Source organism: Hydra vulgaris, chromosome 13 (assembly GCF_038396675.1).
Source record: "Hydra vulgaris chromosome 13, alternate assembly HydraT2T_AEP".
Taxonomy (NCBI): Eukaryota; Metazoa; Cnidaria; class Hydrozoa; order Anthoathecata; family Hydridae; genus Hydra; species Hydra vulgaris.
The window spans coordinates 8,330,070-8,357,209 of record NC_088932.1 but is presented as its reverse complement, the minus strand read 5'-3'; the positions used below and the strand labels follow the sequence as shown (position 1 = coordinate 8,357,209).

Genomic DNA, 27,140 nt, shown 5'->3' with positions numbered 1-27,140 from the left:
ATATAAATTGCTATCTGTTTGTTAAATATATTTGTATAATTTTAATGTAACAAGTATATATTGTATTTGAATACGCTACATAATGCATGCGTTAACTTTATGTATAACTTTTTTTATTATATAATTACATTTATTTGTATGTAAGTATGCACACGTTTAGCTTACTTTGCTAAAGCATATACTTTGTACAGGGAATGTCCCTGGATTGAATCCTGCCACAATCTATTTTCTTATTTTTTTATTTTTTTTTAATACCGCTGTTCATATATTTGCTTTGTTACCATTTATATTTTCTTTTGTGTATATAAAAAATCTTATTGTTGTATCTTTTTGAATGATACACATCTCTTCTCACTCAGATTTCTTATACCATTTAAGTCGTTCAGTGTATTTTCTAAGTAAGGCACACATACATATATATACATAGTTTTTAAGCTTCAATTAGGCCATGCTGTCTACACATTTTTCATATACCCTTAATTGTTTGATATTACCTTTTTATTCCTGCACATTTTTTATCTGCAATCTTTAAGGGCTTTGTAATTATGGATATCTGCTCCTTTTTAGCATTGTGCACTTAATTCCACCTGCCCACTCCCATTTGGTCTATTCTGTTATTGGTGAACAATTATTAATAATAACAGTTAATAATTGTTTAGCAATTATTAATGATAATTATTCAGAATTGTTTACGTATATTTCACCAATAACATATTAGAACAAAAGGGAAAGGGCGGGTAAAAAAACAAAATAAATTGGGAAGTGGTGGTATTTGAACCACTGACATTCCATGTACAAAGTGAACACTATATCCAAATAAGCTAATCATATATATATATATATATATATATATATATATATATATATATATATATATATATATATATATATATATATATATATATATCTATATCTATTAACAAATAGATGTAATTATGTAATAAAAAAAAGCTATACATTAAAGTATACGCAAGCATTACATAGACGTATTTATATAGAGACAATATATACTCATTACATTAAAAATTATATAAATATATTTTACAAGCAGATAGCAATTTATATTTTCGCTTTCCTCTTTAAAAAAAAAAAAAAATTTAGGATAATCATTCTTTTTAATTAATTTTTTTGCTTTGCCTTTATTTCATTGCTAAAAATAACAATCCCCCTAACAAAAATAAAGAAAAGTACACAAATTATTTAAATCAATAATTTTTTATTTATTTTTCTTTTCTATTTAAATTTGATTTGATTTCCTATTTTGTCAGTTTTGCTTTCTTTGTTTTTGAAACTTAGTTTTTCCGTAATGCTTAGTGACAAACCTTGCAAGCGGCCATGACCAAATTGTCTAAAATAAAATACTCATGCATCGACATGCAAGACAAAGAGCCGAACGCACATTTCCTGGGAAGGCTTGTATATATATATATATATATATATATATATATATATATATATATATATATATTATATATATATATATATATATATATATATATATGAGGCACAAAATGAGATAAGGTAAAAGTCTATATTTCTAGATTTAGAGGTATGAACGTTTTAAGCAAGAGAGTTTGAAAAATTTGAAATTGATTTTATTGTATTTTCTAACAGTTAAATTATTTTTTATTATTATATGTTAAAAAAAAAGTAAAAAATTCAAGTGATGTTGGAGAAAAAGGACTTTATAAAATTTTATTAAAAGGTACCAAGTCTTTAAAAAAATTCTTTGATCGTTTCACATAAAGTGTTTACCTTTACTTATAAAATTTATAAGTAATTGAAATTTATAAGGAAATGGCGTTTATTACTGTTTATTTAATAAACAGTAATAAATGTCATTTCTGATTACAGTAATGTTAAAAATTTTTATTTTTTTAATTAAAGAAATATCTTATGTGCCCTAAAAACCTAACTTCGTATCAAAATTAGTCTCGATTCTTTATCATTTTATAGCTTTTGCTTAATACTTTATTTGAGTTGGTGTGTTGTATACAGCTTTGAATGTAACATATTATTATCTAATGTTTTGTTGTAATTATTGGTCAGAACAGCAAGAATTTAAAAAATGGCGTGTTTGAAGACTTGGTCCCTTTTCTGTTGAAAACATTTTTCATCTAATATGTCATTTTTTTTATGCAAGACTTGAATTAACAATGTATTAACAATATACAATGTAGCATTGTAGTATTTTACTTGTTTGAGCTATGTTGCTCCTTTTTCTTCATCCTATTAGGGTTTGTTATTTTATAATGTTGATGTCAGTAATGTTACTAATCGAAGACAGTAGACTTGGTACCTTTTCATATTGACACTGTTTAGAAATTTTTTTGAGTTTCTGTTAAAAGTCTTGAAAAAATGTTTGTTGTAATTGGTGTTAATAATCTTGAAAATATTTTTGTTAATAATCTTGAAAAATATTTATTGTAGAAGGTTTTCATTTCATTTCTAACATACTAATATAAGAAAAAATTCAAAATTAACACTAACTTCATTAATATGTGATAGTTATACAAATTTAAAGTGTGTCATACTTTCAAAATGTTTTTTCTCAATAATTTCATTTCTAAAGCGCTTCTATTCAAAGTTCTGTAGAATTGCTGATAATGATCCTATCAAGCTGATTTTTTTTTTATTTTGTAGCTTATTTTTAACTCTATGTATCTGTGTCAATAAATCCATTTCATAGACTTGGTACCTTATCTCATATTGCGCCTCATATATATATATATATATATATATATATATATATATATATATATATATATATATATATATATATATATATATATATATATATATATAAAAGCCTTCCTGGGAAGCAAGTGTGATTGCACGCCTTGTACGTCCTCGTCTAAGGTAATTTTTTAGACAACTTGACCACATTTGATATAGTAAGCGTTTTAAGAATTCGCGGCAAAATAAATCAATAAGAAACTAGAGAATAAATCAGCAATACTCAAAGAAGGAACCAAAGACTATACGAAATAGAAAATCTAAATAAAATAAGCTAAAAACAAATTAATTTTAGTACCTAAATAATTACTGTTTTTGTTATTTTCCACTACCAAAATTGATACAAGTCGAGGAAAAAAGTAGATAAGAATATAACAAAAATAAAAATAATTTTTTTGTAACTTTTTTCAGTCAGTATAAAAAAGGAAATTTATAAATTGCGCTAGAAACACAAACAGTTTTAAATTTGTTTTTCAAATATTTTTGCTAAACTTTGTTTTTATCAATAGAAAGCAAGAAAACTAATTGCTATTTGTTTTTGAAAATTTTAATTTTTTTAAACAAATTTTTCATGTAAAAAAATGAAATGATGCTGCAAAATTTTGTGGGCTAATGCATTGTTAATTTACTGAACTTTCTTAATGAAATTTTTGGGAGCTTATTTAAAACTTTTGTTTAAGTTTTTAAATACATTTTTTTAAACAGAAGAATCCTTATTTTCTTTATCTTTAGTAACTTGTATTAACATTGGAAATTGGACAATATAAAAGAAACAATTTCATACATGCATCAAATGTGGTAAATACATTTATTAAAGAAGTTATTCTTTTATTTAACTTATTCCGTCATAAACAAAATTTATTAATCAAATAATATTTTTTTACAAATAAGTAACAATTTATTTTCTTATTTTCCTATTCTATAAGTATTGAGAAAAAGCGTCAAATATAGCAAAAACTTTTTTTAAAAGCGAAAAGACAAACATAGCAAAAGTAAGATATATAGCAAATTAGTTTCTTAATTATATGGACTGATAAAAATCGTGAATAAATTGCATATCCAAACTTTCAATTGTTGTTAAATCGTTATAAAAGATCTACTTTCAACAATGGCTCTAAAAAAAAGAATAAAAAAGTTGTATAAAAATTTTATAAAAAAAACTTTTTTTTTAATTTTTTTTTTTTTAATTAATAATTTTCTAGTTTATTTAATTAAACTTGATATTTCATTACAGTTTTGTTTCCTTATTTAAGAGTTGTTTTTTTTTCTTAGTAAGTTTGGCTTTTTGCGGTAAATTATTGAAACGCTTTATAAGTTTAAAGATGCGAACTGCCATGGTCAGTTAGTCTAAAACAATTACTTTAAATGTGGACAAACAAGGCGTGTGACTGCACGCACTTCCCGGGATAGCTTATATATATATATATATATATATATATATATATATATATATATATATAATATATATATATATAAATATATAAATTAGTAAAAACACTTATCTAATTTTTGATTACTTCAACACTGTGTTTCACCATCAGTAGGTTCATCAGGAAGAATCTTCCTGATGAACCTACTGATGCTGAAACACAGTGTTGAAGTAATCAAAAATTAGATAAGTGTTTTTACAAATTTATTATTGCTCTGTTCTTTTAGAACATTGAGCACTCTGTTTGTAGAATACACTAACATAATTTATATATAAATATATATATATTCCTCAAATTGACTACCCCTAGTATATATATATATATATATATATATATATATATATATATATATATATATATATATATATATATATATATATATATATATATTAGGGGTAGTCAATTTGAGGAAATTTTCAAATCTAAAATACCATACACTCTAGATTTGGGGCAAATATTAAAAAAATGACTCCCAAAAATTTGAGCTCAACAGGACCACTCAATCCTTACCCCCTAAGCACTTTTTTAGAAAAAAAATTCTCAAAAACCTTCAAAAATCGCTAATTACACAGGTCCAGGGGGGAAGTTTAATTACAAAAATTTGAATTTTTTTTTTCTTGATTGTTTATTTATTAATAATACCTATATAATTGAGTAAAAATACATGGTATCATAGCTTTTTTCAAAAAATTCAGTTGTATTCATGTTCATTTTTACCACTTTTCCTTTTATCAAGAGAAGATAAGCTTTCAATAAGTTTACTTTAAGAAAGTTTGTTTGAACGTCTTCCAGATGTTCTGAAAGCACACCAAACTTTTTCAACAGTTAGCAATTTATTCTGTTTATTTTCCTCATTTTTGTATCGGTAAATAAATGATCATTTATTACAATTAAAGATTTGGCATAATTCTGAAAGTTTTTAAAAACAGATTGAGTAAACCAATCAGAGGGAAGCGAAAGCCAATCTTTTATTCTTTGTTCCTCTAATCCAATTCTATCAAACATAAGATATGAAAATTCATCAACCAACAGTGCAAGGGAAGAAGCATTTTCACTAATTTTGTTTCCCATTTTTGTTTTATCTTTTATATCTATTTTTGATTTGTTTTTAGTATTGTACCAAGTTTAAATCGGCATTTTAAAAGTTAGAATTACTTTTGCAAGGTTTGCTTTCTCCTCAAATGACAAATCATCATCCAACAGAACAAGAGGAATCATTGTTGAATCTAAATACCAACTATGTTTGTATAGAGAGTTTAAAACTGCATTGACAGCATCTGGTTTGACACAAAGTTTTTGGTACTGTTGCATTTGTTGTATTGCTTTAATATTAAGAAAGGGAGCTCTAATAGCAACATTAGCCTGTAAATACCATTTGGCATAGAAGCAAACTGTAAATTCACTTACTAGCCTGATTTTTTGAGTTTATTGTTCTGATTTACGAACTTAATTTGGCTGGATAGAAGCTGTGGCTCAAGGTAGTAAAGTGCTTTGGATAGGAACCTAGCATGATAAACATGCTCCGGTTTTCTTAGTGTTGCTGAAGACGGAGAAAGGTAAATCACAACAAGTTCTGCAAGCTTCTTTCTATCTTCTCTCATAAAATCTTTATTTTCTTTTCCCTTTGTAATCTATTCTTGACAAAAGTTCAATGACTCTTGTGCATCTTTCTCCAAGAAAGGTTCCCCTTACTGCTTTCCGATCAAACTTTATTAGTTCCGTTTGATTGTAATTAAAATGAGGACATTCAAAAACAGTTTTTAATATTTTAAACATAGGATTAACTGGTCCTGTGGAATGTTCATCTGAAACTGAATTACAAAAATGAGCCATTCTTAATTCACATATGTGATATCTGCTTTCAATAAGTAAAAGGTATTTGCCTATATTGTTGAATATTCTTATTAAAGAACCTTTCTTTAACCCATTGTTACTTGCAGTAGTATCAAAACATATTCCTCCTTCTTTGGCTTCAAGGTTGTACTCCTTAAGAAGGTCCATTACACCATTGCACTGATCTTTACCAGAGGATGATGCTAAAGGAACACTCCAAGCAGTTGTGTCTCACCTTCAATATTAACAAGTACAGCCAGTCTATCAGTTTTAATTGTTTTTCCTTTGTTTAGTTTAATTAATGTTTTGCCATTAAAATGCACTATGCATGGGTATATATTATGATTGCATATACTATGATTGGCATATTTTATTTTCTTTGCTGCTGTAGACTGGCTACATTTGAAATCTGTCAGATCAGCTCCTGATTGAGTTAGAATTGCACTTGTAACTTTATGCAAAATACTTTGAGAAATATTACTGATTGTAGCCATAGGAGCTACATTACCAGCGAAAAAATCTGTGGAAATTTCAGCAGTGACTTTTTATTGAAAAGGTTTTCTTTCAAACCACTCTCCAGGATTAAAATCAGAAACACCCAAGGAGTCCTCTCTAGTATCTGTTTTAATCTCAACATTAGTTGTACCCTCTAATTCTTTATATTGTTATTTCACACGCTGCTTTCTCTTTCTGCTACTCACTGTTGCCTAAAAATCTCAAAAGAATTGAATAATTAATAATTTAATTTTATTATATGAGAAATTGAAATAGTGAGTGAACATTGTTTTTTTTGTTTAGCTGTTTTTATTTTTAATCTTTTTAAGTGGTTTGCAAATTGTAAGTAAGTTGCTTAGAAAGCCTTGCAAACTTTTTTATTTGGTTTTGAAGAAATGCATACTTTTTTTATGTACTTTTTATCTTCTGATCCAAGCATAAATCTTCTTTCTCCTTCTTGGTCCTCCAAAAACTCCAAATTCTCAAGCTTGTCTGAATCAAATCTTTTTTTGTCATTTTTAATTGTATTTCTAAGATGAGGAATGCCAGCCCACAATAGTTTGTTCAGGTAAACTTTGAACTCTTGTTGATGTGCTAAAACTGCAGCGGCTCCCCGGTTTTCATGCTTCTAAAGTTTTGAATATACATTGTCCAGATTTGAAAGATTTTTCACTAGACTTTGATCATTTAGTATAGAAAATTCAGCTTTTATCCATGGCTCTTTTACCTTGGCTATAATACATTCACACTTACTTTTTTATTGCACATCTTTGAAAATTGAGGAGAACAAGCAAGAATAGTGGCTTTTTTTTTGATGTTTTTGGCAAAAATGATTGTTTGTAAACTAAGTGCTGCATCCCTGTTGGAAGCTGACAGCCATAATTACAAAAAAGAAGAAATAAAAAGTTTAGCTAAAGTTTTTAGCTTAAGAGATTCATTGTAAAACTAATTATTACCTTTTATTGCTGATTTTGCTTCTTCAATAATGAATAGTTTTTTTTTAGACTTAAGTGTTCTTTCACTCTCTGTTTTCTAACATTTTTCTTCTTTATATATATTTAAATTATTAATTTAATTTTTACTTATCTAAAAAATCAAATTTAATATAATTATTGTAAAACCATTTACTACTGCAACAAATAGAACCGTTGAATTGTTCTTTGAGCTACTATAGCTCAAATTTTTTGGGAATTGTTTTTTTAATATTCACCCCAAATCTAGAGTGTATGGTACTTTAGATTTGAAAATTTCCTCAAATTGACTATCCTTAATATATATATATATATATATATATATATATATATATATATATATATATATATATATATATATATATATATATATATATATATATATATATATATATATATATATATATATATATATATACAGAGCCGGCTCGTAGCATTTGCGAAGTGTGCAAAACACACAGGCGCAAAATTAAAATTCTGCTTAGAAACAAAATATATAGGCCTTTCTAGATCTATAACTAAAAATGCAAAAATAACTAAGTCCATTTTTGTAAAAACTGAGTTATGCCCCTTGTCCAATCCAAATCAGTTTTTTTTCAATGTTTTCTGCTAACCAATCAGATGAAAGTTTACATTTTATTTTTACTTCTGGACAAGATGGCTGACATTGATGCTAGCTTTACTGATATAGGTCCCTGCCTTAAATTTCTATTGTCAGTTGTGAATGACATATCTGCACATTATTTTCCAGATTTAAAAAACATTTTCTTGAATGTTTTTATTAAAAAAAATTAAAATCTCCTTGTTAGTCTATTTATACAATTATTTTTACAAATTTTTTGTTTTGGTTATTTTTATATATATGATAATGGATCTAATATGAAAGGTAAGATGTTTAGAAATTATGAAATTTTTTTCACAAATTCAAACTATGTATAATTTTTTCTCTGCGACTACAAAGCGTTGGCAAATTTTTGAATCAAAATGTTGCAAATTAACAGTAAAGTCATTAAGTGCTACCAGATGAGAAAGTCATGTGAATGCTGTTCATGCTTTAAAATTAGGAATAAAAGAAGTTTATTGTACATTGAAAGAAGTTGTTAACATTGAAACAGATTCTATTACTAGATTAACTGCTGAATCACTTGCATCAAAGTTAGACAGTTTTGAATTCATATGTAGTGTTGTGGATTGGCACGATGTATTAATTGAAATTAATTGTACTAGCAAACTATTACAATCTCAAACTGCAGACATGAAGACTGCAGCAAATACATTAAAGAAAACTATCAATTTTTTTGTTACTAAACGCACTAAAGATTCTTACAAAATATATATTTCAAAAGCTAAAGTTCTAGCTAATGATGCAAATTTGACTAACGAATTCAGTTCTATTTCATGTGAAAGAGCAAGAAAAAAGAAAAGATTTTTTGAAGATGAACCTTTTGAAGAAGATGGTGATATACAACCACACCAAAAATTCAAAAAGCAGTTTTTTGATGTTTTCTTTAAAATAGCTAACAAATCAATAAATGAACGATTTGAAAGCTTTTCAAGTACAATATAACCATTCAAGTTTTTGTATGATATCAAAGATATTGATAAAATAGGAGAAGACATAATTAATAAATGCAGATTACTGGAAAAAGTATTGACTCAAGGTGAATCAAAAGATGTGTATTCAGAGAAATTGGTTTCTGGAACTTAATTTGTTATAACGGAAATTAGATGGTAAAAAATCACTGGAATCTGTGCTTAAATAGATCTATGATAGTCAGCTTGAAGAACTGTTTCCTAATGTTTGTATTTCCCTACGAATAATATTAACACTACCGGTAACAGTAAGTACAGGGGAATGTAGATTTTCCAAATTAAAATTAATAATAAACTATTTACGATTAATAACGGGTTAGGAAAGTTTAAATGGTTTATCAATAATTTCCATTGAAAACAAAATTGCTGAATCTGTAGATATTGATACTTTAAGATTAAATATTGCAAAATCTAAAGTTAGGCGTGTTCCATTTTCTAACTAAAAATATGTTTAAAATCAACAAAATTGTTAAGAAAGTTATTTTATTTGTAGTATGTATTGTTTTATAATTGAAAAAAAGTTACATTTTTCTCGAGCAAGCAAACGCTTGCGAGCTCGCTTGAACACAAAACGCACACAAAAATATATGTTACACAAGCCGGCTCGGTGTATATATATATATATATATATATATATATATATATATATATATATATATATATATATATATATATATATATATATATATATATATATATATATATATATATATATATATATATATATACATATATATATAATAAACTTACTTTAACTAACATTTTAGAAATGCTAAATATTTCTTATAAAGCATGTATTTGTTTAAGTTCCTGATTTTTTTAGTATTATTTGACTGTCCGCTACATTTTTTAGGTAATTTTCTGCTTCAATTAAAATTCCGGATTACTTTTGTTGTTTGAAAAAAGAATGAATTATAAAAGTTATAAGTGCGTTAAAAAATAATAACACTATTACTTTTTTAATGCAGTTAGTGACAAAAGTGTTATTACTTTTGTAGTTGTAAGTTGCCCATCCTATTTTGACCCTCATGAACAAATTTTAATACGCGGAGTGTCATAAAATATTCCTAAGGTATTTTTTTCTTAATGAAATTTTTTTATTTTGGAAATTATTTATACTCGTGCCACTCTTTTAAATTTTAACATTTTATTATTTTTTGAGTTTTTAAGGGCATTTTCAAACAAACGGCACAAATAGAAATTTACAAATCATTAACTATATAATAACATCATAACAAATAATGGAAGGTTTTTCTATCTATACTGATTGTGCGCATTTTTATTACTATTATTTTTGTTAACTGGTGGTATTTTAAAAACGCACAAATTCCTTATGAAATTAAAAAAACTTGTTTTTTATACACGATAGCGTTGAGGCCTAACACACACCAATTAGAAATTTGATAGATGTTTATCTCATACAGTTGACCCACTTCAAGCCCTGGCTATTTAAAAAGGGTTTTTACAAGATTAGCCAAGTTTCCTGGTTGACCATTGTTCTTGTTAACCTCCTGCCATCATGTTGGAGAGCTTCACATAGCTGCAGCCATAAATGTAACTGTTAACCCGGAGAATAAACTATTTATATCATAAAACCATAAAAGGTTAAAAAATAGTATGGTAAAGTCAAAACTACTTCACTTTAAAATATCTTTTTGCAAAAACGAAACAAATAAGTTTCTAATTTTAAAATTATTCACATAGACTTTTGAGAAGTGCAGAGATTATTGTGAACTTGTGGAAAAAAATCAGACCATTAGGTGAAAATTAACAAATGTGGAACTGTTTCACATGCCTTGAATTTAATAAAGTTCAAGTTGCATTTCTCTAAAATCAGGCAGGTTTTTATTCTGAGTAATAAAATACTCAAAGAGATCAATAGAATAGCTGACTACACTTCTCTCTCCAGGGCATCTCTGTTTTTGACCTACAACTTTTCTGATTCTGCAATTTTTAAAGTAAAATTTAATTCATAAGTTTAGATATTTTAGTCTTATTATTTAAGAATAATTTGTCATAAAGTAACAAATTGTTTAAAAACAATGGCTTGCATAATGGTTTAAAATCTGATGTAAAGTACAAAGGAAATAACTTAAATCCAATTTTTTTTTTCCAATGACAGACTTTTCTTAAAATCTGTAGAAATATAATAAAAAAGAAATCAAAAGAAATAGCGCTTTGATTTAATCTTGCCGAAATTAAATGTAATAATTTTTTAACAGTTTCATTTTAAACCTTATTTTATCGCATTATTTTTAATTTACACTTTTAAGATCAGCAAGTCTATTAGAAGATGTATATTGAGCCTGCTGCAGAGGTGAAATTCAAATCATGGTAAAACCATTGAGGTATTTGGTGCTAGTGTTAGCATCTTTTGACCGAGATTACAATATAAAAATGGTAAATTGTTCTATATTCAAAACAAATGGAGGTCCGAAAAGATGTAAAAGCAGCTAGAATCAAATTTGAAATCCTTCTGAAAGTAGTTTTTGTTGATGAAGACCAGCCACTAGGTCTCGACCTGTATATTTCATCAGGCTACTGGTTAATTTTTTGATATTCTAACTCATAGTTTGAAAAAATGTATATGGATGAGACTCCCTTAGACTTTTTGGATACAATGAATTCCAAAACTTTAAAAATCTTTCAAAGTTGCTAACAATTCATCAGAACTCGCAGCAAAATTGTAAATCTATTGACCATAGTTTAAGAAATTTATTTCTCAAAACAAGAAATATTTTTTGTTTTTTAGAAATTAATTGCATGGCAAGATATTTATTTCTTAAAACAATAAACGTATTTCTTGTTTTAAGAAAAATATTTTTTAATAAAAAATTCAATTTTGTTGTGCTTACAGTAAAATTTATTCAAGATAATGTAGAGCGTGTGATGAGCTTGGAGAAGCTTCAGAAGCTACTTCAAATGAAGAGTTATTGTAAAAAACCATTAAAAAAAGAAGAGTAGATTCAAGAAGCTAGCTACGGCGACTGGTTTCTCACCTTCTTGTTATTGAAAGGTTCTAATAACTTGAGATTTGATCCGATACCTAACTGCAAACCTTAAAAGTACATTAAAAGTTATTGTTTTACATATTTTCTTGAGATATTTGCCTTAAGCTTAAAATTTATATGTATATACTTATTGTACATTTAAATGCTGAATTCTGATACAAATTTGCTTCAGAAACAAGAGATCTGTGGCAGTAACGGATCCAGCATTTTTTGGTGTTTGAGCTAACATAAAGTAAAATCCAAACATTTGTATGTTTATACTTATGTCAAATATTGGTGCTTTTTAAAAAGTTGCAATGATTGGAAGCTGGGAACAAAAGAGCCCTAAAATTTTATCTCCCGTGCCCCAAACGTGAGAGCGACAAATTAATGAAATAATTTTTTTGCTGTTCTTAACTAAATTTATTTTCATCAATAAATTTTAAGAATTGTTTTACAATTTCTAAGCATTCAAAAATTATGACCATATAAAATTTGAAACTCACTCAAATTGAGGGGGGTTTAAACTTTATCTGTCATAATTTATGCTGAGAGATAATACTATGAAACTTAAAATTTATTGTTGAATATTAATTTAGTTAAGAACAGCAAAAAATTATTTTACCAACTTGTTGCTCTTATGTTTGGGGCAGAGGGATGAAATTTTATGACCTTTTTTGTTCCCAGCCTCCAATTATCGCAATGTTTTGCAAAGCATCATTATTTGACATAAGTATAAACATACAAATGTTTGGAGTCTGCACCATGTCTGTTAGCTATCTCAAACACTAAAAAATTCTGGATCCTTCACTGATCTGTGGTTCGATGCATACTCTAGGCTTTTTTTTGACATGAAACAAACGTAAACGACCAATTTAAATGCTCTTCTGCGATGCGACTGTTTGATCTTCCTGGAGCACCTAAAATAACCACAGAAAAATGTGTATATATATTTTTGAATCACATTGATATGTTTTGATCTAGTTGAGTTTACAACAAAAGATCAAAAGTCCTTTACCCAATCTTTTAAGAAAATCATTTTGGATTTGGAATTGTTTGATCCAAGACTCCAGCAACAATATTTTTTAAAAAAATATCATTTTATACCAAAATGAGTTAAAAATCATAAAGTTTGTCATATGACTGGAAAAAAGCTCAAAGATCAACAAAAAATCGCTTTATAATAGCCAAAATGTTAATTTATCTTTTGTAATCAGTGAAAGATAGGTACAGGCACACATTAAGTAAATATCGTTGAACAAATTAACTGGGTTTGACATCAGAATCTATTTGTGCTAATGCTTTGAAATTGCACTAATTTTAGTCAAAAATCATAAAAAGCCACTCCGCATAAAAATTGGTTGTCAAAAAAAATTTATGGAATTGGCTATTGTAAGTTTATTGTTTTGTTTTCATAACTTATCTGCTAGCAAATTTATGCTAATTTGCTCCATAAAAACAAACTACACGGTTTTGCATAAATTAAAATTTTGAAGACCAGATATTTTTCCAGATATTGCAAATCGCAATCGCTTAATTCAACCCTTGTGTATATATGTATATATATGTGTGTGTGTATATATACATACATACATACATACATACATACATACATACATACATACATACATACATACATACATACATACATAAACATTAATTTAATACTGTTTTGTTTTTTAATGTTAAAATATATACTATTGCTTATGTTATGATGCTTTTTTAGTTTTTAAAAAAGTTAATATTAAATGATTTTCTTTGATTAGTTTTGATAACAGTTTTTTTTTCTTTCTTAGCTCAACTTAATGAAGCATTTGTTAACTTTTTGTTGGACCTGATTGAAAATCCTCCCCAAAATGATGAACAAATTTCGGATAGCCTAATGGCTTTGATACTTTCATTCAACAAACATTTTAGAGGTAAAATAATGCTTAAAATAACACACCATTTAAGAACAAATTTAAAACAACCTATAAACTAATCTATAAATAACAAATTAGACTAGCATGCTAGACTTTTTTTGAAAGCCTTTGTTATGTCTTTTGAAAGCCTTTGTTAGCAATAGCCCTAGTAAGTGATCGAGGCCATCGGCTAAAAATAAGACTTTTTCAAACCCAGCCCGGTCCCAGCTAAACTATAAGATCTAGCGGGGTTGATAGCCGGGGCTAGAAAAAATTATAATACTTTATATATTATAATTTTATGCTTACATTTACTATTTATTAAATACTGGCATATATTTATATATTTTCAAACTCTAATTTAATTCCAACAAGATTGCAAGCAACCACTATTAAGTTATGAGTTACTTTTAAAAAGAGAATAAGTAAAAATGCTAGGAAATGGTTAACTGAAGACTTGAAAAGTTGTATATAAAAGAAAAACATGAAGATGGCTAATAGTTATAAGATTTTTTTGATGAGCAAGACAAAAAACTGGAGTAATAAAAGTTTTTATAGCAAGGGACAGATACAGTAAAAGGATGCAACTTGTTGAATAAGAAACAAGCAAGAATGTTTTGGTTTATTGTATTAGAGATGATAGCTTGTTTGAGCATTGGCCATGATTGTATTTGTAGAAAAAAGAAAGAAATGCAACCTTACAACTATGGGAGAGTGGTTGGCTTGATAGATAAAGCAGGTCTAATTTATTATTATTGTTTTTTTTATGTTAATTCACCTCCCTAAGGCTGAAAACACCACTACAGACAAGGAGGCTACTTAATTGCGGTTATAACCCTCCCTTAACTATATAACTCCAAAACACGAACCTTGACAACCAAGGCCGCTGCACAGAGAAACAAATTGAGCGCGGTACTGCCAGGGGCGTGGTGGGGATCAAACTTGGTACCTCTTGCTTATGAGGCGAGCGCTCTACCGCTACACCACAACCGCATTACAATGTGCTTTTAGACTTTGTCTGAAAGTAAGAGGGTTGTTATTCATCAATATAGGAATACCAACATTATTGCAATATTTTTTTGCACTAAATAAATGAGTTTTGTTGTCTGACAAAAATTGCAGATTTCAAATCCATGAGTCACAGCAAGCCTTAGGCTGTTACAGAAGAGAGATCAGATTAAAAATCAGCTGCAAGTTCTGAGCAATCAAAAAAAGAAGATTTTTTGTCAAGACAAGATTATAAAGTTGAGTCGCTAACTTATAGAGCCACTTTAGATGTTAAATTTTCATGAAGATTGGTATTGTAGATAATAAATAATACAGGAGCAATGATTTAAGGGTACCACAAGATACCTTGTGGTACCTTTTAAGTTACTTGAAATAAAGAAGAGTGTAGGTCTTCAAGAATAACTTTATTACTGTAGTTAGTAAGAAATAATTTAATAATCTCAAAACCTTTATATAAAGAAACTAATAACAGAGTGAAGACTAATTGTAGGATAGTTTGAGAGGTCAAAGTGTTTTCTAGAGTTTTGAAAAATTGGAACCACTTGTTTAGCACTTTCTAAAAATTAAATATTAAATATTATAAAATTAATAAGATTAAATGTTAGACTTACTTTAGTTAATGACATTCTTGATGACTAACCAAAAGTCTCTAGAACCTAACATCTGATATAAGATACAAGATTTAGTAAACTGAGAATAACAGAGCCTAATATCAGACATGACCTTTTTACATTGGCTTCTTGGAATAATAAAAGGACATTTGTTCTTAAGAGAGATGCAATAAAGATTAAATAAAGGATCAATAAAGCAACTGCTCAATATGATGAAAAATATGGAGTAGAATGAGGTTTTACTTAAAATTGAAGATTAGGAATAAAAGCTTCCAAACTTTTAACTTTTGAATGAGCTTTAGTTGAGAATATGCTCTAGATTGTTTATTTTAGAGAAACAGCATAAAAGAGGAAGGCTAAAGCCTGATGATGATAATGATCATCATCATCATCACTATCAGGCTTTAGCCTTCCTCTTTTATGCTGTTGATGACGATGATGATGATGATCATCATCATCATCATGTAGATCATAATGATGTTTATATATACATATATATTCAAAATAGCATGAATTTTTAATTTAAAAAATATACTTTAGGATGTATAAATTTTTATGCAGCCCCAGTCACAACCCTAACCCCCGGCTATATTTTATCAACCCTGGTCGAGGGATGGCAATCCCTAAATCCCAAATAGTTTGTCCCAAAATCCCGGGATTAGTCACCGAAATTTCCTGGGATTTCGGGATTGTCTTAAAAAAGTAAAAGTACGAAAAGTTTCAGCTTAATTTGTATTTAAGAAATTTAGACATAAAATGTAAATATAGGCTTTGGAATTCTAGTTGCTTGGTTTTGTAGCTGTTTATCCTCTTTGCAATGTTTTTTTATTCTCCCTCTTTCTGTATTTTATCAAAAATGCAAACTAAAAACATTATTGCTAATTTGCAATATTATACATACATATTATACTATACATACATATTTTATATGTTTAATCGCGCATATTATGTACGATTAAACATATAAAAATGTATATATATATAGTATAATATTAAAACTAATATATTATTAAGAATAAATAAAATTTTAGCACTTGCTAATTGGAAGATTAAACATTTTTAATAAAAGAAATACTTTTTAATTTTGAATTTTCTAATTCATTCTAATTCCAATGTTTGCGTGATTTTAATTTCATTTTTATGTCCACTCAATTTAATTACAAATATGTGCGTGATTTACAAAAGTTTAATGAAGTTATCAAAATATAGAAGGTTTATTAAACAACAAAAGTTTACTTAACGTCCATTCAACTGATGAAGTTATCCAAATACATAAGGTTTATTAAATAAACTCTAGTCATCTTTATTTTAAATAGAAATTGTTTTTGAAGAGATTATATTTGAGATTCGAATGATTCATTGTTAATTAATGAAACATCTGAAGTTAAAATTAGGCACCAAATTATTGGTTATAACAAAAATGTCAGCAAAGTTGTACAAATGTTTAAAAGGTTCCCAAACAGACATGAAAATTATTTAAAATTGAGTTTAGAAAAATCATCCATTTAATCATGGATTGCAAAATCCAATGTAGCAGCTTAAATGAGAACTTAAAATTAAAAAAATTATTGTGCTAAAAAGGCACTTCTAGATTTAGAATTGGATTCCAACATTGATGATTCAATTAAGATGAACGAGAAAGAATGTAGAATGATATCTGATTTAGTAGTACTTTCACTCCCAATAAAGCAACTGTGGTAGCCAGAGTTGGAAAAAACCCGTTTTTTTTTTTAAAAAAAACCCAGCCCACTGGGTTTTTTTAAAAATAGCTTTTTTTGCTTAGAAAATGAAAGACATAATACCTATTTTGCATTCAAACTATCTTTAAACATTTAATTTTTTCAAAATAATAATTAAAAACACATGGTAATAGTTATATTTATTTATTGAAAAGAGCTTTTACAAGGAAAATTTAATAAATAGAAGAACTGTAAATAAAATTCTCCTTACATAATTTTACTTTGTTTGATTATTACAATAATTTTCAATTCTTGTCAGCTTTTCAGATGTTTTTCACAGATTTCCAGTTAACACTTCCTCTGGGATCATCAAGAATAAACTAAAACAAATATAAATTACACTTAAATAATAGAAATAGATTTTTTTTCAGAATTTAGATGGTTATACTGAAGTTAAAAACGATTTTTCCTACTACTTACCTACTTATTGATCAGATTCAGTATCATCACAGGAACTGCTGTCAGCTGCTGAGCTATTGTGAAATGATTTGTAAATCTTCACAAGTTTCATTGCCTTATCTGCACCAAGACGATTCCTGATCTTCGACCAGACAAATCCAAAGGTTGAAAACCATCTCTCAATTGAGGCTGAGCTAGCAGGACAGGAGTGTAGAGAAGCTAGAAAGCTGCAGAAATTGGCAGAAACCTCTTTATCCCAGATTTGAGATCTAGTAACCTTTCCTTTCATGATGTTCCACCATTCTGATGGAGAGATAACCTTCAGTGGTTCTGAGAACATTTGCTTGGGGAACACCTCCCTGTCCTTCAAGTTAAACTTGTATAGTAAACCCAAGAAATCAGGGTTCCTGTCCTCTAACCATTGTTCTGCACTGTTTTCATTATCATTATCAATGAAGCTTTTGTAATCATCTACATAGCGATGGTATTGTTATATAGGCCAAAATATGAAAGGGTTGTACAGCATCTTGAAATCTCTTTTTTATTGCATCATAGTATATGGATAGCTCTTCATCCATTATCAATGAATACCAGATATGAACTGCGTCAGAGAGATGACAAGAATCACTCTGCATCTTGTCTAAGGCAATCCCCAATTTTTTCATTTGACTAAGAAGACGACTTGCCTCACGTTTGATGGCTATATTCTCAATTATTCTTCCAATATTGGCTGGAAAATCTTCCATCTTCTCTCCATAGATAACCTCGTAGAAGTTATAATTTTTCTGGTATGTCTAAAAGCAGGCAACTTGAGAGTTCCAGCATGTTTCAATTGGCAGCTGAGGCATACATACACCTTTTTCCTTTAACAAACCCATATGCACATTTCTAAAATATTTCTGAACTTTCACAACCTGTTTTAGAAATGTTGAAAAAGAATTGCAAATGTCTTTCTGTAGCAAACTCATATAGTGTGCATTACAGCCATATGTTAACATATCAGGATACTCTTGTTTGATCAGCTCTTTCATTTTCTTCATCTTAGCTTCATTGTCAGTGCAGACAGCAAATACAAACTTATTATAATCATTTTTTATGCTAACTATAGCTTCATTGATGATTTTGAAGCAGTATTCTGCAGTTTTTTTTTCTGATCCTGAGTCAACTATGTTGTTCAGATAACTCTTTTTTCCATCTTAAAATGAGTGAGCAATTATCGGGTCATTCTGAATACTAGACCATCCATCTTGACAAATTACCAACGTGTCTTTGGTTTCCAGTTCGTTCTTTATACCAGCTGACAGATCATCATAGACTTCATTTAATAGATCTCCACCCAGTTTCTTTCGGCTTGGTGGGACATACCCAGGACAAAGAAGAGAGCAAAGTTTCTGAAACTCACAATTTTCCACTGAATTAAAAGACATGTTAGAGCTAAAAAAAAACCGGGCAACTTGCTTGTCTATGGCATCTTTCTATTCATTTGATGTTCTAACTACAAAGTTATTTAAGATACTACTTTTAAACCTTTTTGTTGGTGTGGAGCTGGACATAATAGATCCTTCGGAAATTGAAGTATCTGACTCATTTGACAAGAGGCTAATATTGCTCATTGAGCTTCCAGGTCTTGGTTCTTGTTCATCAGTGTCCTTCTTTCTCTCTTTACGCTTCTCCAAATGAGTACGAACTCTCAATTTTTCCACTAATCTTCTCTGAACAATGGTCACACTGAACACTATTTTTGTCCCCTTCTATCTCACTGACCTCCTTCCACTCCCATCCTTTCTTCCTTCCACTTCCGGGCATTCTTATAAAGATTTTTTTCTAAAAAATACACATTGCATCGAAATATGCAAGTTAAATATACTTAATGCTACACAAATAATAATACTGTTTGAATAAAAGTATCTTGAGTAATTTGTAAGATAGATTAGACAGGCCTGATTATATATATATATATATATATATATATATATATATATATATATATATATATATATATATATATATATATATATATATATATAATTATGTTTAAATGTTTTCTGAAATAAATAAATCACAGAAAAAAACCAAGCAAAGAGAATCCTTTAAATAAAATATTATTTTAAAAAAAACCCAAAAAAAACGGTTTTTTTTGGGTTTTTTTAACTGGGTTTTTTTGGGTGGGTTTTTTAATGCCAACCCTGGTGGTTGCACTTTGTCAACAAGACACAACTTTAATTTCTTCTGACAATGCATAAAAGTTTATGTTGACAAAAATAAATGAACAACAATCTAAAATCGGAAAACATTTGTATAATGCTTTGAGTCGGCAAATTTAAGAGTGGAGAACACCGTTAAGGAGCTTAGTATATCTTTGTGGCCAGGTTACTTTATAAAAAATTCCAGAAGTTTTTCTACCAAATACAAGAACCAAAAATAAAAAAAATACTCAGCAAATATAATAACAGCAGCAGACTTGAGTAGAATAATGTCAAAACAATTAAAATGAACAAATTAAATGAAACGATGGAAAAAAGATTGGCAGCGATAGGAACACAAAATATAAAGGTAAAAAATAACTTATAAAATTCAAAAAGAAATACTTATTTGAAAGTAGTACCTTATGATTAGATCACCAGATCTTAAAAAAATATGATTATTTACTTATCTGGCCAACAAGTATGAATTCCGAAAAAGCATTCTCAGTATATGTTCAAAAAATCAAATATGATTAAGCAATGAAATGATTGACACTTTGATTTTTTAGGGTAGTACTTTCAAAAACAAATATAACTCATGTATAATCATGCATGTTCATATTATTTTTAGTTATTTATTTTTATTTATACTGTGTTCATTTTAAAGTATTGTTTTATAATTTAAATTACTTAGGTTCATTAATGAATGAAGTACTTTATTTATATCATAATTAAATTAATCACTTTTAAGTATTTGATAAGTACTTAAAACGTTAGTTCTTCTTATGCTTCTCTTTCTACAATTGTGTTTTTTTCTATTCAATCCCGGGATTACCTGGAATCAACTTTTTCAACCCTGAAATCCCGGGATTGAAAATTTCCGGGATTTTTGCCATCCCTATCCTGGTCGTTTACGAAATAGCCCTTACCTTACCTTGCCACTTCCATCTAATATACATTAGAACCTAATATACAATAGAACCATCTGATACACAAGAACCCAATAGAACCAGGCACTAAAATAAAACTCAAAGAAGTACTTGTAAATAGTTTAGAAAGTAATTAAACAAGTTTTGGAAAACACTTTTGTAAAACTTAAACAAAAATTTGTCTGGACCACAAGCTGTAAGGAGGTTAAAAGGAGAAATAATTTAAGGGTTAAAGAAGTTTAAAAGAGAAATAATTTGAGCAATAGAAGCAGGAAGATTACAAAAAGAATCCTAGTTAGCCTTAAGGTAGTGGTGACGTGCAATGATGGGGTGAATCTGATGTAGAAGTACAAGTTAATAGTTAAAGTTAGATAATTACATGATCAGAACCACCTAAAGAAGAACAAGGAAAAAATACAAATCAAGGAATGAAGTGATAAGAGTTGTTGGGAAAATGAGTGACAAATTTAACTGAGTAAGAGATTAAGAAAACCAAAAAGATTTTTAAGCCTGTCCCATTGTCAAAGGTCGCATCTCTTTTCTTTAAGTTGTTTTAAGTTTTGCTTCGTTTAACTAAAATTACTTCTATGGTTGCTGTTTAAACATATTTAAAGTCAATCTCTTTAGGTCGTTTTTCTGCTTTCTGTTAACCTAGTCCCAACTTAATTTATTTAGAGATTCTTTGATAAAAGTGAATTTGTTTTTTCTTTATCTGAAATGTAAGAGTGAAAAAAGTTAAGTTTAAGTTTTATCACTGTCATACTATGATGAAAAAATTTTGAAACTCTTGTTACTTTCTGAACTGTTGGAAATGGAACATTAACTTTAACTTTGTCCTTAAACTCTCTAAACCTGTAAATGGTGTCAACCAATCAGTTTTTTATTATTGTTTGCAAGCTCTTGAAGCTTTTGATAAACAAACATTTGATATCTTATCTTGATTCAACATTTTACTATCTCATCATCAGATTTCAGCATTCTTTAAGCTCTATAAGTTTTTGATAAACAAACATTTGATATCTCATCTTGATTCAACAACTTACTATCTCATCAGCAGATTTCAGGTTTCATTCTACTGCAATGGCGGAAAGGTTCATAATATGTGCATGAGATGGTTTTTCATAAAGTCTGGTGTTCTGGTTCTCTCCATAAGGTCACTTCATTAAATGTATCTAGAAAAATTTTAAAAAGTTTCATCATTTCTGAAAATTTTCAGAATGAATCATTTCTTATAATTGCAGAGTTCAAATTGTAAGATACTAAAAAGTTTCATTTTTTTTCTCTTTAAGTTTTCCTTACTCATACAGTTTACAGTTTCCTTAGTTTTCAGTCAACCATCTTCCTCATTTTTTCTCTTCTTTGCTTTCTATTAAATTCCAACTTAAATAGTGGTTGTTTTTAGCCTAGTTAAAAGTGAGTTATTTGTTGTGTTTTAAAAAAAATCTTTCTATCATCTTATCTATCTAATAATATTATGATGAATGAGTTATTTTAAACATATTTTATGATGAATAAATTAGTTCAAACTAATACCTTACTAGCAATAAGCAACCCATAATATGAATTATGGTCAGTCTGTTTCACATCTACCATTTGTACAGTGTATCAATTGCAATTATAAAATTTTATATCAGCTTTTCAATTGCAAGTATAAAAACATTAATATCTACATTAAAAGTGTTGAGAGGATGTTATAAAAACATTAATATCTACATTAAAAGTGTTGACAGGAGGTTATAAAAACATTAATATCTGCATTAAAAGTGTTGAAAGGAGGTTGTAAAACAATCTGTCAGTTAAAAATCTTACACTATTTAGGCGATATACCTTTTTTTATTTTGTAGTAAACAATTCTGTTTATTACAAAATAACATACAATTTTACAAATTTACTTACAATTAAATATATGCTTTTAAAAAATCAACAAAAATTTACAAATTAACAAAACATAACATTTTGATCTTCTGTATCGCATACTTATGTTGTATAATAAATCTAAAATAAGAATTGTAATGGATAAGTAAATATGAAAAACAAAAGCATTTATAAAAAATTGAATAACAATTTACCTGCTTCTGGCAACCCTTTGTGATATACTGCAATTGCTGTAGTGATGCAGTCTTTGTTAGTCTTGTTCAATGACTTTATTTCACGTTGGTTTTTGGTAAACAATTAACTTTGAAAACATCTTAATAGATTCCAACTACATAAACGCAAAATATCGAAGAACATAAGTTTATTCTACAAGGCAAGACCATTTTTGTTTCGTCTAAAACTTGTTTACCTTTTCATTCATGGCTACTTTTCATACATGGCTATCTTATGTATGTCAATATAGATTACGGCAGTACCCACAAATCTAAATTAGAACCAATTTTCTTATGTCAAAAACATGCTTCAAGACTAGTGTACAACAAAAACAAATTCACTCATGCTCAACCCTTACTGGAACAAATGAATGCACTTAATATATTTCAAATAAATATTTATCAAAATATAAATTTCATGTTTAAATATAAACAAAGTCTGATTTTACAGCACACCTTTTTAAAAATCCATCTTAATAAGAGCAAAACAAAATAAGAACAACACTAAAGATAAAAAATCAAATTGAAATATAAACAAATTGTATTTAGAGCAATATGTTTTGACTTGTCTTTGTTTTTTTTTGGCTTTAAGTGTGAATGATGAGATTAATAAGAGTTTTTTTTTCAAATTTCTTTAAAACATTTTTAACAATTGACACCAGTGAAAAGGTAAATCATGCCAAGCTGTCTATCAACTCAAAACATCACAAGAATAATGTCTCAGCGATAACACACAACAATACACATACATATATATATATATATATATATATATATATATATATATATATATATATATATATATATATATATATATATATCCTAAAGTTGTCTAATACAAGAAAAAAAAGATAAAATAAATTTTAATTAGGCATCAATATGATATCAATATGACAGCCCAAGAACCCTAACAAAGAAATCCATGAAAAGAAACTATCAGCTTTAGTGTAGTAATAAGTAGTGCCATTATAGGGTAGTAGAAGTAGAAGTGCAAGATAAAAGATTTATAGAAATCGCTTCATGGTTGGAACCACTTAAAAGAAACAAAGAGAAATAAACACAAGGTAGGGTCAGAGACAAAAAGTCACAAAGTTAACTATCTGAGTTAGAATTGAGATATACAGAGGCTATTTTATAAAGCTTAAAACAACTTCTGTATATCTCATTTCTAAAGCTTTAGTGCCTGCAGGGTCAGTGGTGTTAGAGCTAAAAAAAAGAAAGAAAGAGAAAGGTGATTAAGTAAAGACTTGCTAAGCAGAAGAATGGTAAGAGGATTCAAACCTGATTCCCCAACAAAAAGGTAAATTGGTGCGTAAGTATATGCCCAAGCCAAGTCTATATAGTAGCCATCTATACTGAGATCCGAAAATGAATTCAAATTAGTCTTACAACAAGCAAGCAGGTCTGTTGAATTTAGCAAGTGAGATTAAACTTGAATTTTGAGGTGAGATTAAACTGATGGAAAATTACTTTGGAGACCACAAATGTTTGTAAAAGATATATTGAAAGAGTGATGTGGTGGTGACATTTTATTTATGTTTAATATTTTTGGATAATTTGGTTTTGATAAAAGTCTATTTTGCAGAACTCCAGAAAAGAACAGAAAAATTATGCCTAAGTAGCTAAGCGTGTTGAACATTGACTTTACAAATTATATTATGATGATGTATGAATTAATCCAAACAAGTATCTTATGATGAATGATTGAATTTAAACTAATACCTGTTTTTGTAACTTTAAAATTTAAAGAGTTTAGTAGTCTTAAGAACTTTAAAACTTAAAGGATATTTTTTTGTTTTACTGAGCTTATCAGTATTATATATTCATTTTTGTTTGTTATCTCTCTATTATTATTGTTTATTATTTGCCTTTAGTATGCATTTATTTTGAGTTAAGCTTTGAAGAAAAAAATATGTGTATTTGTAACCACATTTATAACATACTTTTCACATATTTTCAGAAATTGTAATAAAATGTGACCTGTTAAAGTAATACTTACATTGACAAAATTATTAAGGTAAAAAATCTGATAGTCTTACGAAAATAAACATATTTAAAAAGTTAAAACAAAAATTAAGTCTGAGTAGCACTCAGACTTAATTTTTGTTTAACTTAATTTTAACTTTGTTAAAACTCAATTAAAAGTTTTTGTATTTTATTTTTATTTTTTGTTATTAATATAAATAAAATTGAAATCATAAGCTTTCAGCTTTTAAGGCTTTTTTTTATTTCATTAATTTTTATTTGATTTATTTTTTATTTGATTTATTTTTATTTTTCACACTAAGAAGTTTATCATTTAACAAGACGTCAATACCAGTTGTTGATTTTGCAATAACAAACTGGATTTTAATAAATTAATTGACTTAATGTGTAACATTACGTTTAGCAACAAAACATAATCCCATTATGCAAGTATTAAGTAGAAGGACATTATTTCGAATGCTTTCTGAAAAACTGATGCTCTTGTTTAACCGTGAAAGTAAGTTTTAAAAATATTCAAAAAATTTATCTTCAGCTTATTGTTTTTAGTTGAAATTTTAATGTTAACAAATTTCTTTTTTTTTTTTAATTTTAGCTGATCCTGTTGCATTGTTTTCCTTTAGTATAAGCTGCCCTGATTCTGTACTTAAGTTTCTTAATGATGTTTTTTCTACAAAAAGGGCATCTACTATGTTTTATACTAGCGATATGTCTGTCATGATTGAAATTATACTGCGTCAACTGTTTAACAGACCCTCCAAAGATCAGGTATAATATAATTTTAATATATATATATATATATATATATATATATATATATATATATATATATATATAACACTAAATGTATATTATACTTTATTATATATAGTATGTATCTTGTTTTAAATTCTATAGAATTTCACATTCAACACTCAGAAATAGCTACTTTTAGGGCAATTATGTTATCATATGGCTTTTTTTCTTCTTTTATTTTGTGTGTAAATTCGTCTCAGAATGATTCCAACACATTTTAAATAATATTCAAATCGAGACTTCAAGCTGACCACACACACACATGTTTGTGTGTGTGTGTATATATTAAATATTATATATATATATATATATATATATATATATATATATATATATATATATCAATCTTACTTGATATTAATACTAAGTAAATTTGACAACCTTAATGTTTTTGAGATTGATACATAAGTAAAAGATTCACAATAATTGTTTTTTTTTTCTAACTTGTTTCCTCTGAATAAACTTTTAGGTTCGTACAGAATATCTTTCTTTGTTTCATGCAATTCTCACATCTGATGCTGGCGTTGACCTCAAGAAACACACTAACGAATTAAAACGGTATTTTGAAAACATTTTAACAGATTATGGAAATGAAAGTGACGTTGATGTTTATATTGTTCGCGAAATAACAAATCGTTTTCCTGATTTATTTTGCTAGATGTATTTTAAATTGCAATGAGCTCTTTTATTTTCTTTTTATTTATTTACATTTGTTTATTTATTACTGATATACGCGAAAGTGTGATTGGCGATGGTCGGTTCAACGTATCAATCAAACATCAAAAACAATCAAAATTTGTAAATGACAAACAGTAAGTTTTAATTAACGAAAAGTGAATTTTATATATATTAATATAAAATTTTTAAAGCATATTTATAGTCTTCTAAAATAGAACTTTTACAGAAATGTATACGTAATCCCGGCAGGCACAGATGTCCGTAAAACGTCCTTACGGCGTCCAATAAACGTCGCGCGTACTTATTACGTCAATAAGACGTCTAGCAGACGTACTGTGCTCGCTGGCACTTAACGTGATATTTTTTTTTAGCTCTAGTTAATTTTTCATTATTCGTTCCTGTTCTTTAACGTTTTGTATTTCATAATTTATAGATACTTAAATAGTAAAAGCATTTTTTTTTACTGAGAACATTACTTTTAGAATTTTACTGAAGAATATTACCTTAAATAAAGTTGGTAGTTATTATTTTTGTTAAATCTTTATTATAGTGGTTGTTATAATAAATAATTTTTTCATGAGCCGATTCGCCATAATAAAATGTTTAAAAATTGAGAAATACTCACATAAAACATCGCTCTAGAAAGATGTATATCTTTCTAGAGCGATGTTTTATGTGAGTATTTCTCAATTTTTATGTGAGTATTTTTAATTTGTAAAATCGCATAAGTTCGGTCATTTGTAACTTTATTCATTTAAGAAAAAATATAAAAAAAGCAT

General features: G+C 27.7%; 1 protein-coding gene across 1 annotated transcript in view; it reads left to right on the top strand.

Moving 5' to 3' along the window:
* Positions 1–26,874, top strand: part of LOC101237349 (NCK-interacting protein with SH3 domain) — a 68,376-nt gene extending 41,502 nt beyond the window's left edge. Inside the window, exons 9-12 of the mRNA XM_065816277.1 lie at positions 13,845–13,967; positions 25,295–25,387; positions 25,484–25,656; positions 26,153–26,874. Of these exons, the coding sequence (XP_065672349.1) occupies positions 13,845–13,967; positions 25,295–25,387; positions 25,484–25,656; positions 26,153–26,341 (578 nt within the window). The 3' untranslated portion in view covers positions 26,342–26,874. The remainder of the gene's footprint in view (positions 1–13,844; positions 13,968–25,294; positions 25,388–25,483; positions 25,657–26,152) is intronic.
* Positions 26,875–27,140: the final 266 nt, after the last annotated feature.